Genomic DNA, 13038 nt, shown 5'->3' with positions numbered 1-13038 from the left:
GAATCTCCCTCCACGACGTCCATGTTCTCCTCTGTCACTATTCATATCCATGGTAACCATCAACATGTTCTCCTCTGTCACTATTCATATCCATGGTAACCATCAACATGTTCTCCACGGTCACTATTCATATCCATGGTAACCATCAACATGTGAATCTCCCTCCATGACGTCCATATTTCTCCTCTGTCACTATTCATATCCATGGTAACCATCAACATGTTCTCCACTGTCACTATTCATATCCATGGTAACCATCAACATGTTCTCCACTGTCACTATTCATATCAATGGTAACCATCAACATGTTCTCCACTGTCACTATTCATATCCATGGTAACCATCAACATGTGAATCTCCCTCCACGACGTCCATGTTCTCCACGGTCACTATTCATATCCATGGTAACCATCAACATGTTCTCCACGGTCACTATTCATATCCATGGTAACCATCAACATGTGAATCTCCCTCCATGACGTCCATGTTCTCCACGGTCACTATTCATATCCATGGTAACCATCAACATGTTCTCCACGGTCACTATTCATATCCATGGTAACCATCAACATGTTCTCCACGGTCACTATTCATATCCATGGTAACCATCAACATGTGAATCTCCCTCCATGACGTCCATGTTCTCCACTGTCACTATTCATATCCATGGTAACCATCAACATGTTCTCCACTGTCACTATTCATATCCATGGTAACCATCAACATGTTCTCCACGGTCACTATTCATATCCATGGTAACCATCAACATGTGAATCTCCCTCCATGACGTCCATGTTCTCCACGGTCACTATTCATATCCATGGTAACCATCAACATGTTCTCCACGGTCACTATTCATATCCATGGTAACCATCAACATGTTCTCCACGGTCACTATTCATATCCATGGTAACCATCAACATGTGAATCTCCCTCCATGACGTCCATGTTCTCCACGGTCACTATTCATATCCATGGTAACCATCAACATGTTCTCCACGGTCACTATTCATATCCATGGTAACCAAGTACATAAACTTTTGAAAAAACGTTATAATCATGTAATTTTTTTGTCATGGTGGTTTTGACACTTAGAGACGACTGTATTTTGTGTAAAAAAAATAACAAATGGCCTATGCACATCTAATATGTATATAGATTCCTTTTATTTAACTATATATTTTTAAACAGGTGCATTAAATATTTTCAATTATCAAGACTTTTGTAAGTGTAATACATAGCAGAAGGTCAAAAGCCTGGGTGTGAGACTGAATCTGTTATTCAATGCGTCTGTATGGGGCTAATAGCAGTAAGACCAGGGAGTGAATCTGTTATTCAATGCGTCTGTATGGGGCTAATAGCAGTAAGACCAAAACGTATTTTTGTTGTTGTTGAAATAATGTTTTATATATTTTTGGGAAACTTCAAGTTTTTTTTTTTTTTTGCTTCAAAAGCAGCTCAAACACAACACAACTACATTTGCTGCGGCCAACAGAGGGAGCCCTCTGCATGAACAGTGTTTAAGCCACAGATCACAAATCTCGCGAGAGTTGATTGGGTGAAACCGCTTTCTCATTACAGTAGTTGAAAACGATCTTAGACAGCGATTAATGATGAATATTGGGGAAAGTGGTGGAATGTGTTAAAACAATCTTAGACAGCGATTAATGATGAATATTGGGGAAAGTGGTGGAATGTGTTAAAACAATCTTAGACAGCGATTAATGATGAATATTGGGGAAAGTGGTGGAATGTGTTAAAACAATCTTAGACAGCGATTAATGATGAATATTGGGGAAAGTGGTGGAATGTGTTAAAACAATCTTAGACAGCGATTAATGATGAATATTGGGGAAAGTGGTGGAATGTGTTAAAACAATCTTAGACAGCGATTAATGATGAATATTGGGGAAAGTGGTGGAATGTGTTAAAACAATCTTAGACAGCGATTAATGATGAATATTGGGGAAAGTGGTGGAATGTGTTAAAACAATCTTAGACAGCGATTAATGATGAATATTGGGGAAAGTGGTGGAATGTGTTAAAACAATCTTAGACAGCGATTAATGATGAATATTGGGGAAAGTGGTGGAATGTGTTAAAACAATCTTAGACAGCGATTAATGATGAATATTGGGGAAAGTGGTGGAATGTGTTAAAACAATCTTAGACAGCGATTAATGATGAATATTGGGGAAAGTGGTGGAATGTGTTAAAACAATCTTAGACAGCGATTAATGATGAATATTGGGGAAAGTGGTGGAATGTGTTAAAACAATCTTAGACAGCGATTAATGATGAATATTGGGGAAAGTGGTGGAATGTGTTAAAACAATCTTAGACAGCGATTAATGATGAATATTGGGGAAAGTGGTGGAATGTGTTAAAACAATCTTAGACAGCTATTAATGATGAATATTGGGGAAAGTGGTGGAATGTGTTAAAACAATCTTAGACAGCTATTAATGATGAATATTGGGGAAAGTGGTGGAATGTGTTAAAACAATCTTAGACAGCTATTAATGATGAATATTGGGGAAAGTGGTGGAATGTGTTAAAACAATCTTAGACAGCGATTAATGATGAATATTGGGGAAAGTGGTGGAATGTGTTAAAACAATCTTAGACAGCTATTAATGATGAATATTGGGGAAAGTGGTGGAATGTGTTAAAACAATCTTAGACAGCTATTAATGATGAATATTGGGGAAAGTGGTGGAATGTGTTAAAACAATCTTAGACAGCTATTAATGATGAATATTGGGGAAAGTGGTGGAATGTGTTAAAACAATCTTAGACAGCGATTAATGATGAATATTGGGGAAAGTGGTGGAATGTGTTAATTGTAGGGGTGCCCATGGAGCCGGGGATCAGACATGTCCCGTGCGAGAGAGGCAGGTTGAGGTTTCCAGGGTAGAGAGAGTAGAGCAGAAGTTGTTTAATTTAATTATTAGAGTAGGGGGGGTGTTCATTGTATTTTATATAATTTAGAAATTAGTGAGTGTAGTGTTAGATGGTCGGGTATTTATTTAGTATGTGTGTATTTTTCAAGTAATGTATAAGGGAGTTGAACTCCAGTCTGTAGGTGGCGCTAATGCAACACATTGGATGCCCGTACCTAAATCCGCTACTGATTTGTATTAGTCTATAAATAAATCTCTTTGCCAGAATTCATCTCTCCCGTGTCTTATTCGACTAGTATTTTTGAAAGTGTAAGGATAATAACTCAGCCATGTGTATTGCTTGCCAACATTTGACTCTCTCTATGTTTAATATAACACGCATACATTAATTATTAATTTCGGTTGCCTATCCAGACGTGAAGTTTGTTCTTTAGAAACTATTTAACTCTAGCCACAAAATGAAGGAAATTCGGGACGACAACATTGTACCGGAAACCCCCCCCCCTGCTCGTTGAGCGTTCTGCTCTTCAGTCCGGTGTCAGTGTAGCCGACACCTGCGCCGTTAAACCTCGTCGAAGACCGGAAACCCCCCCTCTGCTCTTCAGTCCGGTGTCAGTGTAGCCGACATTACACCTGCGCCGTTAAACCTCGTCGAAGACAAGACGTAATGAGAGGCTTTCGAGGAGCTGCTTTACTCACTTCGCTGTTGGTAAGCAGAACAACAACTTGTGTTTCAATGTATTTTATTATATAATCATCTAACGTTGCCGATATACCGGTTCGGTTATGACTTGAGATGGATGCACTTGTGTAGTTACTGTAATCCAACTACGTTTCTGGCGAATAAATGACTTTTTCTTTAATGCATTTCTAAACGAAACCTCAGTCCTGGAGACCTGGGTGTTTTCGTTCCAGCCATTAACAAGCATGAATACTCATCAACTAGTTGTATGGAAAGATACTGAGTCAGACGAGGGAAGGATGGATAGGAACTGGCTGTATGGAAATACTCATCAACTATCTAGGGTTTCTGCACCTTCAGTCTTTACATACATCTGATTGACGTGTAGTGCTGGGCTGGGATAAAACCCTGCGCACAGTCGCTCTCCAGAGGAGAGGATTTGGAGAATCTGCAGAAGACTAAACTAGTTTACTACTTTGGCTCAGATCTCTCTTTTGTTGCTGTAGTTTTAAAACAATTAGTTAAGCTAGTTATAACAACTGAAAGCAGCTAGTTATCAGCTAGTTATCAGCAACTGAAAGCAGCTAGTTATCAGCTAGTTATAACAACTGAAAGCAGCTAGTTATCAGCTAGTTATCAGCTAGTTATAACAACTGAAAGTGTAACAGTACTCTTCTTGCGTTGTGTACAATCAATCCTCGACACGAATTCCAACATGTAGCACCAGTCATGGAGATTTATTCTTTAACAATGTACCTGGTAGGAACAGCACAAAATTGCACGTCATGCAATGCACGGCTCACCATCCAACTCTGCACTCACGCACTGTACAAAATATATGAACCCCCCCCACCAGACACAGTAAGTTGCTAGCTAGTACTGGCGGGAATTCTTTACAACCAAAATGCACAACCAATATTCTCCAAAAAACATTGCATCTTATGTGTGATGTTCGAATAACATTTACAAACAAATGTATATAAATTGTACACTTAAATCATCACTTGGGAGTATAAAAATCACTTTTGATGTACAGTGCTTTGCAACCAACAACTTACCGCTGGTTTGGTGCTTGTTCACTGGGACGATTCTAATGAAACATCCTCCCTCGTAAGCAAGCTACGCAAACCAGCCAATAAGATGCCATGTTGAGTAGGTGACGGCTAGACAAAACTAAAACCAAAAACCCATTGGCTTAACAATAAAGTGGCAAGGGGAATCACCAATATAACCCTGTTACAAAAGCAGCTAGTTATCAGCTAGTTATAACAACTGAAAGCAGCTAGTTATCAGCTAGTTATCAGCTAGTTATCAGCAACTGAAAGCAGCTAGTTATCAGCTAGTTATCAGCTAGTTATCAGCAACTGAAAGCAGCTAGTTATCAGCTAGTTATCAGCTAGTTATCAGCTAGTTATCAGCAACTGAAAGCAGCGAGTTATCAGCGAGTTATCAGCGAGTTATCAGCTAGTTATCAGCTAGTTATCAGCAACTGAAAGCAGCTAGTTATCAGCTAGTTATCAGCTAGTTGACAGCAACTGAAAGCAGCGAGTTATCAGCTATTGTTGTAAAGCAAAGCTGCAATCAGCAGTTTGAGGTGAAAAGATGGAGAAATGTACCACCGGGGTTATGGATGCCAGGACTTACCATCCATGATATCAAAACGATTGTTTTAACCATGTTTTGAGGCTATACAGGGTTTTTTGTATTTTACATTTATTATAAACTTAAAACGGACGACGAGGAAAAGCTCAAACCCAGTCTATCCACCCACTGGTTCATTCAGCTGCGAAGACAAACCCAGTCTATCCACCCACTGGTTCATTCAGCTGCAAAGACAAACCCAGTCTATCCACCCACTGGTTCATTCAGCTGCCAAGACAAACCCAGTCTATCCACCCACTGGTTCATTCAGCTGCCAAGACAAACCCAGTCTATCCACCCACTGGTTCATTCAGCTGCAAAGACAAACCCAGTCTATCCACCCACTGGTTCATTCAGCTGCAAAGACAAACCCAGTCTATCCACCCACTGGTTCATTCAGCTGCCAAGACAAACCCAGTCTATCCACCCACTGGTTCATTCAGCTGCCAAGACAAACCCAGTCTATCCACCCACTGGTTCATTCAGCTGCGAAGACAAAGCATGATGACACAACATGTAATTATAACCTCCTACTAGGCGGGTCAACTCCGAACACAGCCAATGCATCTCTGTTGCTAGGGAGGAACTGAATTGGTTCCTCTCACTGGTGTAGTGGGCGGCAGGCAGCCTAGTGGTTAGAGCCGTTGGACTAGTAACTGAAAGGTTCAAAGATTTAATCCCTGAACTGACAAGGTACAAATATGTCGTTCTGCCCCTGAACAAGGCAGTTAACCCATTGTTCCTAGGGCCGTCATTGTAAATAAGAATTTGTTCTTAACTGACTTGCCTAGTAAAATAAAGGTAAAATATATATATATATATTTTAAAAAGTCACGGCCCTCCCTGATGCTAGAACCTGTGTATCTGTGTGAGATAGGACTGTAGTAGGAGGGTTGTTGGGGTGGGCCCCTCTGTGTGAGAGAGGACTGTAGTAGGAGGGTCGTTGTGGTGGGACCCTCTGTGTGAGAGAGGACTGTAGTAGGAGGGTTGTTGGGGTGGGCCCCTCTGTGTGAGAGAGGACTGTAGTGTGAGAGAAGACTGTAGTAGGAAGGTCGTTGGGGTGGGCCCCTCTGTGTGAGAGAGGACTGTAGTAGGAGGGTTGTTGGGGTGGGCCCCTCTGTGTGAGAGAGGACTGTAGTGTGAGAGAGGACTGTAGTAGGAGGGTCGTTGGGGTGGGCCCCTCTGTGTGAGAGAGGACTGTAGTAGGAGGGTTGTTGGGGTGGGCCCCTCTGTGTGAGAGAGGACTGTAGTAGGAGGGTTGTTGTGGTGGGCCCCTCTGTGTGAGATAGGACTGTAGTAGGAGGGTTGTTGTGGTGGGCCCCTCTGTGTGAGAGAGGACTGTAGTAGGAGGGTCGTTGTGGTGGGCCCCTCTGTGTGAGAGAGGACTGTAGTAGGGGGGTTGTTGTGGTGGGCCCCTCTGTGTGAGAGAGGACTGTAGTAGGAGGGTTGTTGGGGTGGGCCCCTCTGTGTGAGAGAGGACTGTAGTAGGAGGGTCGTTGTGGTGGGCCCCTCTGTGTGAGAGAGGACTGTAGTAGGAGGGTTGTTGTGGTGGGCCCCTCTGTGTGAGAGAGGACTGTAGTAGGAGGGTCGTTGTGGTGGGCCCCTCTGTGTGAGAGAGGACTGTAGTAGGAGAGTCGTTGGGGTGGGCCCCTCTGTGTGAGAGAGGACTGTAGTAGGAGGGTTGTTGTGGTGGGCCCCTCTGTGTGAGAGAGGACTGTAGTAGGAGGGTCGTTGTGGTGGGCCCCTCTGGCCCCCCTCCCAGAGGTTTCTTCTCACTTCATCTGTTGACTTGACCTCGAGATGAATTCCTCACTCCTCCCTAGTTCCGCAGCTGGCCTCCTCCTCCCTAGTTCCCCAGCTGGCCTCCTCCTCCCTAGTTCCCCAGCTGGCCTCCTCCTCCCTAGTTCCCCAGCTGGCCTCCTCCTCCCTAGTTCCCCAGCTGGCCTCCTCCTCCCTAGTTCCCCAGCTGGCCTCCTCCTCCCTAGTTCCCCAGCTGGCCTCCTCCTCCCTAGTTCCCCAGCTGGCCTCCTCCTCCCTAGTTCCCCAGCTGGCCTCCTCCTCCCTAGTTCCCCGGCTGGCCTCCTCCCTAGTTCCCCAGCTGGCCTCCTCCTCCCCTCCTCCCATCCTTCCCCTTGTCTGACTCAGTAACTTTCCATACAGCCAGTTCCTATCCATCCTTCCCCTTGTCTGACTCAGTATCTTTCCATACAGCCAGTTCCTATCCATCCTTCCCCTTGTCTGACTCAGTAACTTTCCATACAGCCAGTTCCTATCCATCCTTCCCCTTGTCTGACTCAGTATCTTTCCATACAGCCAGTTCCTATCCATCCTTCCCCTCGTCTGACTCAGTAACTTTCCATACGGCCAGTTCCTATCCATCCTTCCCCTTGTCTGACTCAGTAACTTTCCATACAGCCAGTTCCTATCCATCCTTCCCCTTGTCTGACTCAGTATCTTTCCATACAGCCAGTTCCTATCCATCCTTCCCCTTGTCTGACTCAGTAACTTTCCATACGGCCAGTTCCTATCCATCCTTCCCCTTTTCTGACTCAGTAACTTTCCATACAGCCAGTTCCTATCCATCCTTCCCCTTGTCTGACTCAGTAACTTTCCAAACAGCCAGTTCCTATCCATCCTTCCCCTTGTCTGACTCAGTATCTTTCCATACAGCCAGTTCCTATCCATCCTTCCCCTTGTCTGACTCAGTATCTTTCCATACAGCCAGTTCCTATCCATCCTTCCCCTTGTCTGACTCAGTAACTTTCCATACGGCCAGTTCCTATCCATCCTTCCCCTTGTCTGACTCAGTAACTTTCCATACAGCCAGTTCCTATCCATCCTTCCCCTTGTCTGACTCAGTATCTTTCCATACAGCCAGTTCCTATCCATCCTTGTCTGACTCAGTATCTTTCCATACAGCCAGTTCCTATCCATCCTTCCCCTTGTCTGACTCAGTAACTTTCCATACAGCCAGTTCCTATCCATCCTTCCCCTTGTCTGACTCAGTAACTTTCCATACAGCCAGTTCCTATCCATCCTTCCCCTTGTCTGACTCAGTAACTTTCCATACAGCCAGTTCCTATCCATCCTCCCCCTTGTCTGACTCAGTAACTTTCCATACAGCCAGTTCCTATCCATCCTTCCCCTTGTCTGACTCAGTAACTTTCCATACAGCCAGTTCCTATCCATCCTTCCCCTTGTCTGACTCAGTAACTTTCCAAACAGCCAGTTCCTATCCATCCTTCCCCTTGTCTGACTCAGTAACTTTCCATACAGCCAGTTCCTATCCATCCTTCCCCTTGTCTGACTCAGTATCTTTCCATACAGCCAGTTCCTATCCATCCTTCCCCTTGTCTGACTCAGTATCTTTCCATACAGCCAGTTCCTATCCATCCTTCCCCTTTTCTGACTCAGTAACTTTCCATATGGCCAGTTCCTATCCATCCTTCCCCTTGTCTGACTCAGTAACTTTCCATACAGCCAGTTCCTATCCATCCTTCCCCTTGTCTGACTCAGTATCTTTCCATACGGCCAGTTCCTATCCATCCTTGTCTGACTCAGTAACTTTCCATATGGCCAGTTCCTATCCATCCTTCCCCTTGTCTGACTCAGTAACTTTCCATACAGCCAGTTCCTATCCATCCTTCCCCTTGTCTGACTCAGTAGTAACTTTCCATACGGCCAGTTCCTATCCATCCTTCCCCTTGTCTGACTCAGTAGTAACTTTCCATACGGCCAGTTCCTATCCATCCTTCCCCTCGTCTGACTCAGTAACTTTCCATACGGCCAGTTCCTATCCAATCAGAACGCATGGTTTTCATGTGTTTGTTTCCACTCCACTCCATCCACTCCATTCCATCCACTCCATTCCATCCACTCCATTCCATCCACTCCATTCCATCCACTCCATTCCATCCACTCCATTCCATCCATTCCATCCATTCCATCCACTCCATCCATTCCATCCATTCCATCCACTCCATTCCATCCATTCCATCCACTCCATTCCATCCATTCCATCCACTCCATTCCATCCACTCCATTCCATCCACTCCATTCCATCCATTCCATCCATTCCATCCACTCCATTCCATCCACTCCATTCCATCCATTCCATCCATTCCATCCACTCCATTCCATCCACTCCATTCCATCCACTCCATTCCATCCACTCCATTCCAGCCATTACTCTGAGCCCGTCCTCCAGTCCTCCGGTGGTCCACATCATTTAGAGGTCCAGAAATGGGTGTATCAACTGCAGGTTATCCATTTAACTGTGTTCCATGTTTGTCCCGTTTCCAGATCTACCTCCCGCCGGTCCAGATGACTTATATCTTTGTCTATGGGACTCTGAAGAAGGGTCAGCCCAACTACTTCAGGATGCTGCCGGACCAAGGGAACGGGAAAGCAGAGTTCTGTGGTCACGCCCGCACCGTAGATGTCTACCCGCTGGTGATCGCCGGGAAGTACAACATCCCCTACCTGCTGAACCGCCCCGGGGAAGGTCACAGGGTCCAGGGGGAGGTGTACAGGGTGGATGACACCATGCTGAGCTTCCTGGACGCCTTCGAGGGCTGCCCCACCATGTACCAACGCACCTCCGTTCAGATAGAGCTGGAGGACTGGAAGGGGACAGAGAGGAGCCCAGGCAGCGTGATGGAGGCCTTCTTCTACAGCACCACCTCCTACCAGCCTGCCTGGCTCAAACACAACTTCTACGGGAACTACGACGCCTACGGAGACCATGGCTTGGTGTACGTCGACAGGGAGGACAGAGTTCCACTGAAGGATCTATAGCCTGGGTGCCATCATGGTAGCACCAGCAGGTCTGGGACCTGGCTAGAGGATAGAGAGGCTGCTACACAGGATAGCTTTTTAGATATGTTGTTTTTACAGCTACTTTCTACTGTCCAGGGATGCAAACTCCTGAGGGCCCTAAAAGGAGACACTTTGTTGTTGTTGTACTGAAACATGTAATAAATCCCTGCTAGGGAGAAATGCAGGTTTTAACTAATTAAACAAAGAATATGATCTACATGATCTGTCTCTGTGTGTAAAATAAAAAGTGGTTCATGTGAACCGAACTCACAGCTAAAACATGTAAAGAAAACAATCCAATATTATTTGTTGCCTAAACTTTACTGCAAATGAGACTCAAGTCTAGAGAAAAAAACAATACACTAATATTACAGTTACCATGACAGCCTTTATAATAGAAGGCTTGTTACCATGACAGCCTTTATAATAGAACGCATGTTACCATGACAGCCTTTATAATAGAACGCTTGTTACCATGACAGCCTTTATAATAGAACGCTTGTTACCATGACATCGATGATGGCTCTGCTGCGTTATAGAATAGACCAACATGGAGACGACACATCGATGATGGCTCTGCTGCGTTATAGACTAACATGGAGACGACACATCGATGATGGCTCTGCTGCGTTATAGAATAGACCAACATGGAGACGACACATCGATGATGGCTCTGCTGCGTTATAGAATAGACCAACATGGAGACGACACATAGATGATGGCTCTGCTGCGTTATAGAATAGACTAACATGGAGACGACACATAGATGATGGCTCTGCTGCGTTATAGAATAGACTAACATGGAGACGACACATCGATGATGGCTCTGCTGCGTTATAGACTAACATGGAGACGACACATAGATGATGGCTCTGCTGCGTTATAGAATAGACTAACATGGAGACGACACATAGATGATGGCTCTGCTGCGTTATAGAATAGACTAACATGGAGACGACACATAGATGATGGCTCTGCTGGGTTATAGAATAGACTAACATGGAGACGACACACCGATGATGGCTCTGCTGCGTTATAGAATAGACTAACATGGAGACGACACATAGATGATGGCTCTGCTGCGTTATAGAATAGACTAACATGGAGACGACACATCGATGATGGCTCTGCTGCGTTATAGAATAGACTAACATGGAGACGACACATAGATGATGGCTCTGCTGCGTTATAGAATAGACTAACATGGAGACGACACATAGATGATGGCTCTGCTGCGTTATAGAATAGACTAACATGGAGACGACACATCGATGATGGCTCTGCTGCGTTATAGAATAGACTAACATGGAGACGACACATAGATGATGGCTCTGCTGGGTTATAGAATAGACTAACATGGAGACGACACACCGATGATGGCTCTGCTGCGTTATAGAATAGACTAACATGGAGACGACACATAGATGATGGCTCTGCTGCGTTATAGAATAGACTAACATGGAGACGACACACCGATGATGGCTCTGCTGCGTTATAGAATAGACTAACATGGAGACGACACATCGATGATGGCTCTGCTGCGTTATAGAATAGACTAACATGGAGACGACACATAGATGATGGCTCTGCTGCGTTATAGAATAGACTAACATGGAGACGACACATAGATGATGGCTCTGCTGCGTTATAGACTAACATGGAGACGACACATAGATGATGGCTCTGCTGCGTTATAGAATAGACTAACATGGAGACGACACATAGATGATGGCTCTGCTGCATTATAGAATAGACTAACATGGAGACGACACATAGATGATGGCTCTGCTGCGTTATAGAATAGACTAACATGGAGACGACACATCGATGATGGCTCTGCTGCGTTATAGAATAGACTAACATGGAGACGACACATAGATGATGGCTCTGCTGCGTTATAGAATAGACTAACATGGAGACGACACATAGATGATGGCTCTGCTGCGTTATAGAATAGACTAACATGGAGACGACACATAGATGATGGCTCTGCTGCGTTATAGAATAGACCAACATGGAGACGACACATAGATGATGGCTCTGCTGCGTTATAGAATAGACTAACATGGAGACGACACATAGATGATGGCTCTGCTGCGTTATAGAATAGACTAACATGGAGACGACACATCGATGATGGCTCTGCTGCGTTATAGAATAGACTAACATGGAGACGACACATCGATGATGGCTCTGCTGCGTTATAGAATAGACTAACATGGAGACGACACATAGATGATGGCTCTGCTGCGTTATAGAATAGACTAACATGGAGACGACACATCGATGATGGCTCTGCTGCGTTATAGAATAGACTAACATGGAGACGACACATAGATGATGGCTCTGCTGCGTTATAGACTAGACTAACATGGAGACGACACATCGATGATGGCTCTGCTGCGTTATAGACTAGCATGGAGACGACACATCGATGATGGCTCTGCTGCGTTATAGAATAGACTAACATGGAGACGACACATAGATGATGGCTCTGCTGCGTTATAGACTAACATGGAGACGACACATCGATGATGGCTCTGCTGCGTTATAGAATAGACTAACATGGAGACGACACATAGATGATGGCTCTGCTGCGTTATAGACTAACATGGAGACGACACATCGATGATGGCTCTGCTGCGTTATAGAATAGACTAACATGGAGACGACACATAGATGATGGCTCTGCTGCGTTATAGAATAGACTAACATGGAGACGACACATAGATGATGGCTCTGCTGCGTTATAGAATAGACTAACATGGAGACGACACATAGATGATGGCTCTGCTGCGTTATAGAATAGACTAACATGGAGACGACACATAGATGATGGCTCTGCTGCGTTATAGACTAACATGGAGACGACACATAGATGATGGCTCTGCTGCGTTATAGAATAGACTAACATGGAGACGACACATAGATGATGGCTCTGCTGCGTTATAGAATAGACTAACATGGAGACGACACATCGATGATGGCTCTGCT

At 44.7% G+C, this 13038-nt stretch overlaps 1 protein-coding gene across 1 annotated transcript; it reads left to right on the top strand.

Annotated features, from left to right (window-relative positions):
- Positions 1-3435: 3435 nt before the first annotated feature.
- On the top strand, positions 3436-10263 carry LOC120040945 (gamma-glutamylaminecyclotransferase-like). The gene is made up of 2 exons (XM_038985928.1): positions 3436-3612; positions 9529-10263. Exons 1-2 carry the CDS (start codon positions 3571-3573, stop codon positions 10021-10023), a joined length of 537 nt encoding a protein of 178 aa, XP_038841856.1. The 5' UTR covers positions 3436-3570; the 3' UTR covers positions 10024-10263.
- The last annotated feature ends 2775 nt before the right edge of the window (positions 10264-13038 follow it).

The sequence above is a fragment of the Salvelinus namaycush genome, unplaced genomic scaffold (assembly GCF_016432855.1).
Source record: "Salvelinus namaycush isolate Seneca unplaced genomic scaffold, SaNama_1.0 Scaffold3945, whole genome shotgun sequence".
Lineage (NCBI taxonomy): Eukaryota > Metazoa > Chordata > Actinopteri > Salmoniformes > Salmonidae > Salvelinus > Salvelinus namaycush.
Note: the sequence above shows the minus strand (reverse complement) of the source record. Positions and strands in the feature narration are given on the sequence as shown.

Bases quoted from the DNA above. Each gene is read 5' to 3' on its own strand.
- LOC120040945 (XM_038985928.1), top strand. From the start codon at position 3,571: ATGAGAGGCTTTCGAGGAGCTGCTTTACTCACTTCGCTGTTG. The intron at 3,613-9,528 runs GTAAGCAGAACA...TCCCGTTTCCAG, and splicing joins CTTTACTCACTTCGCTGTTG to ATCTACCTCCCGCCGGTCCA.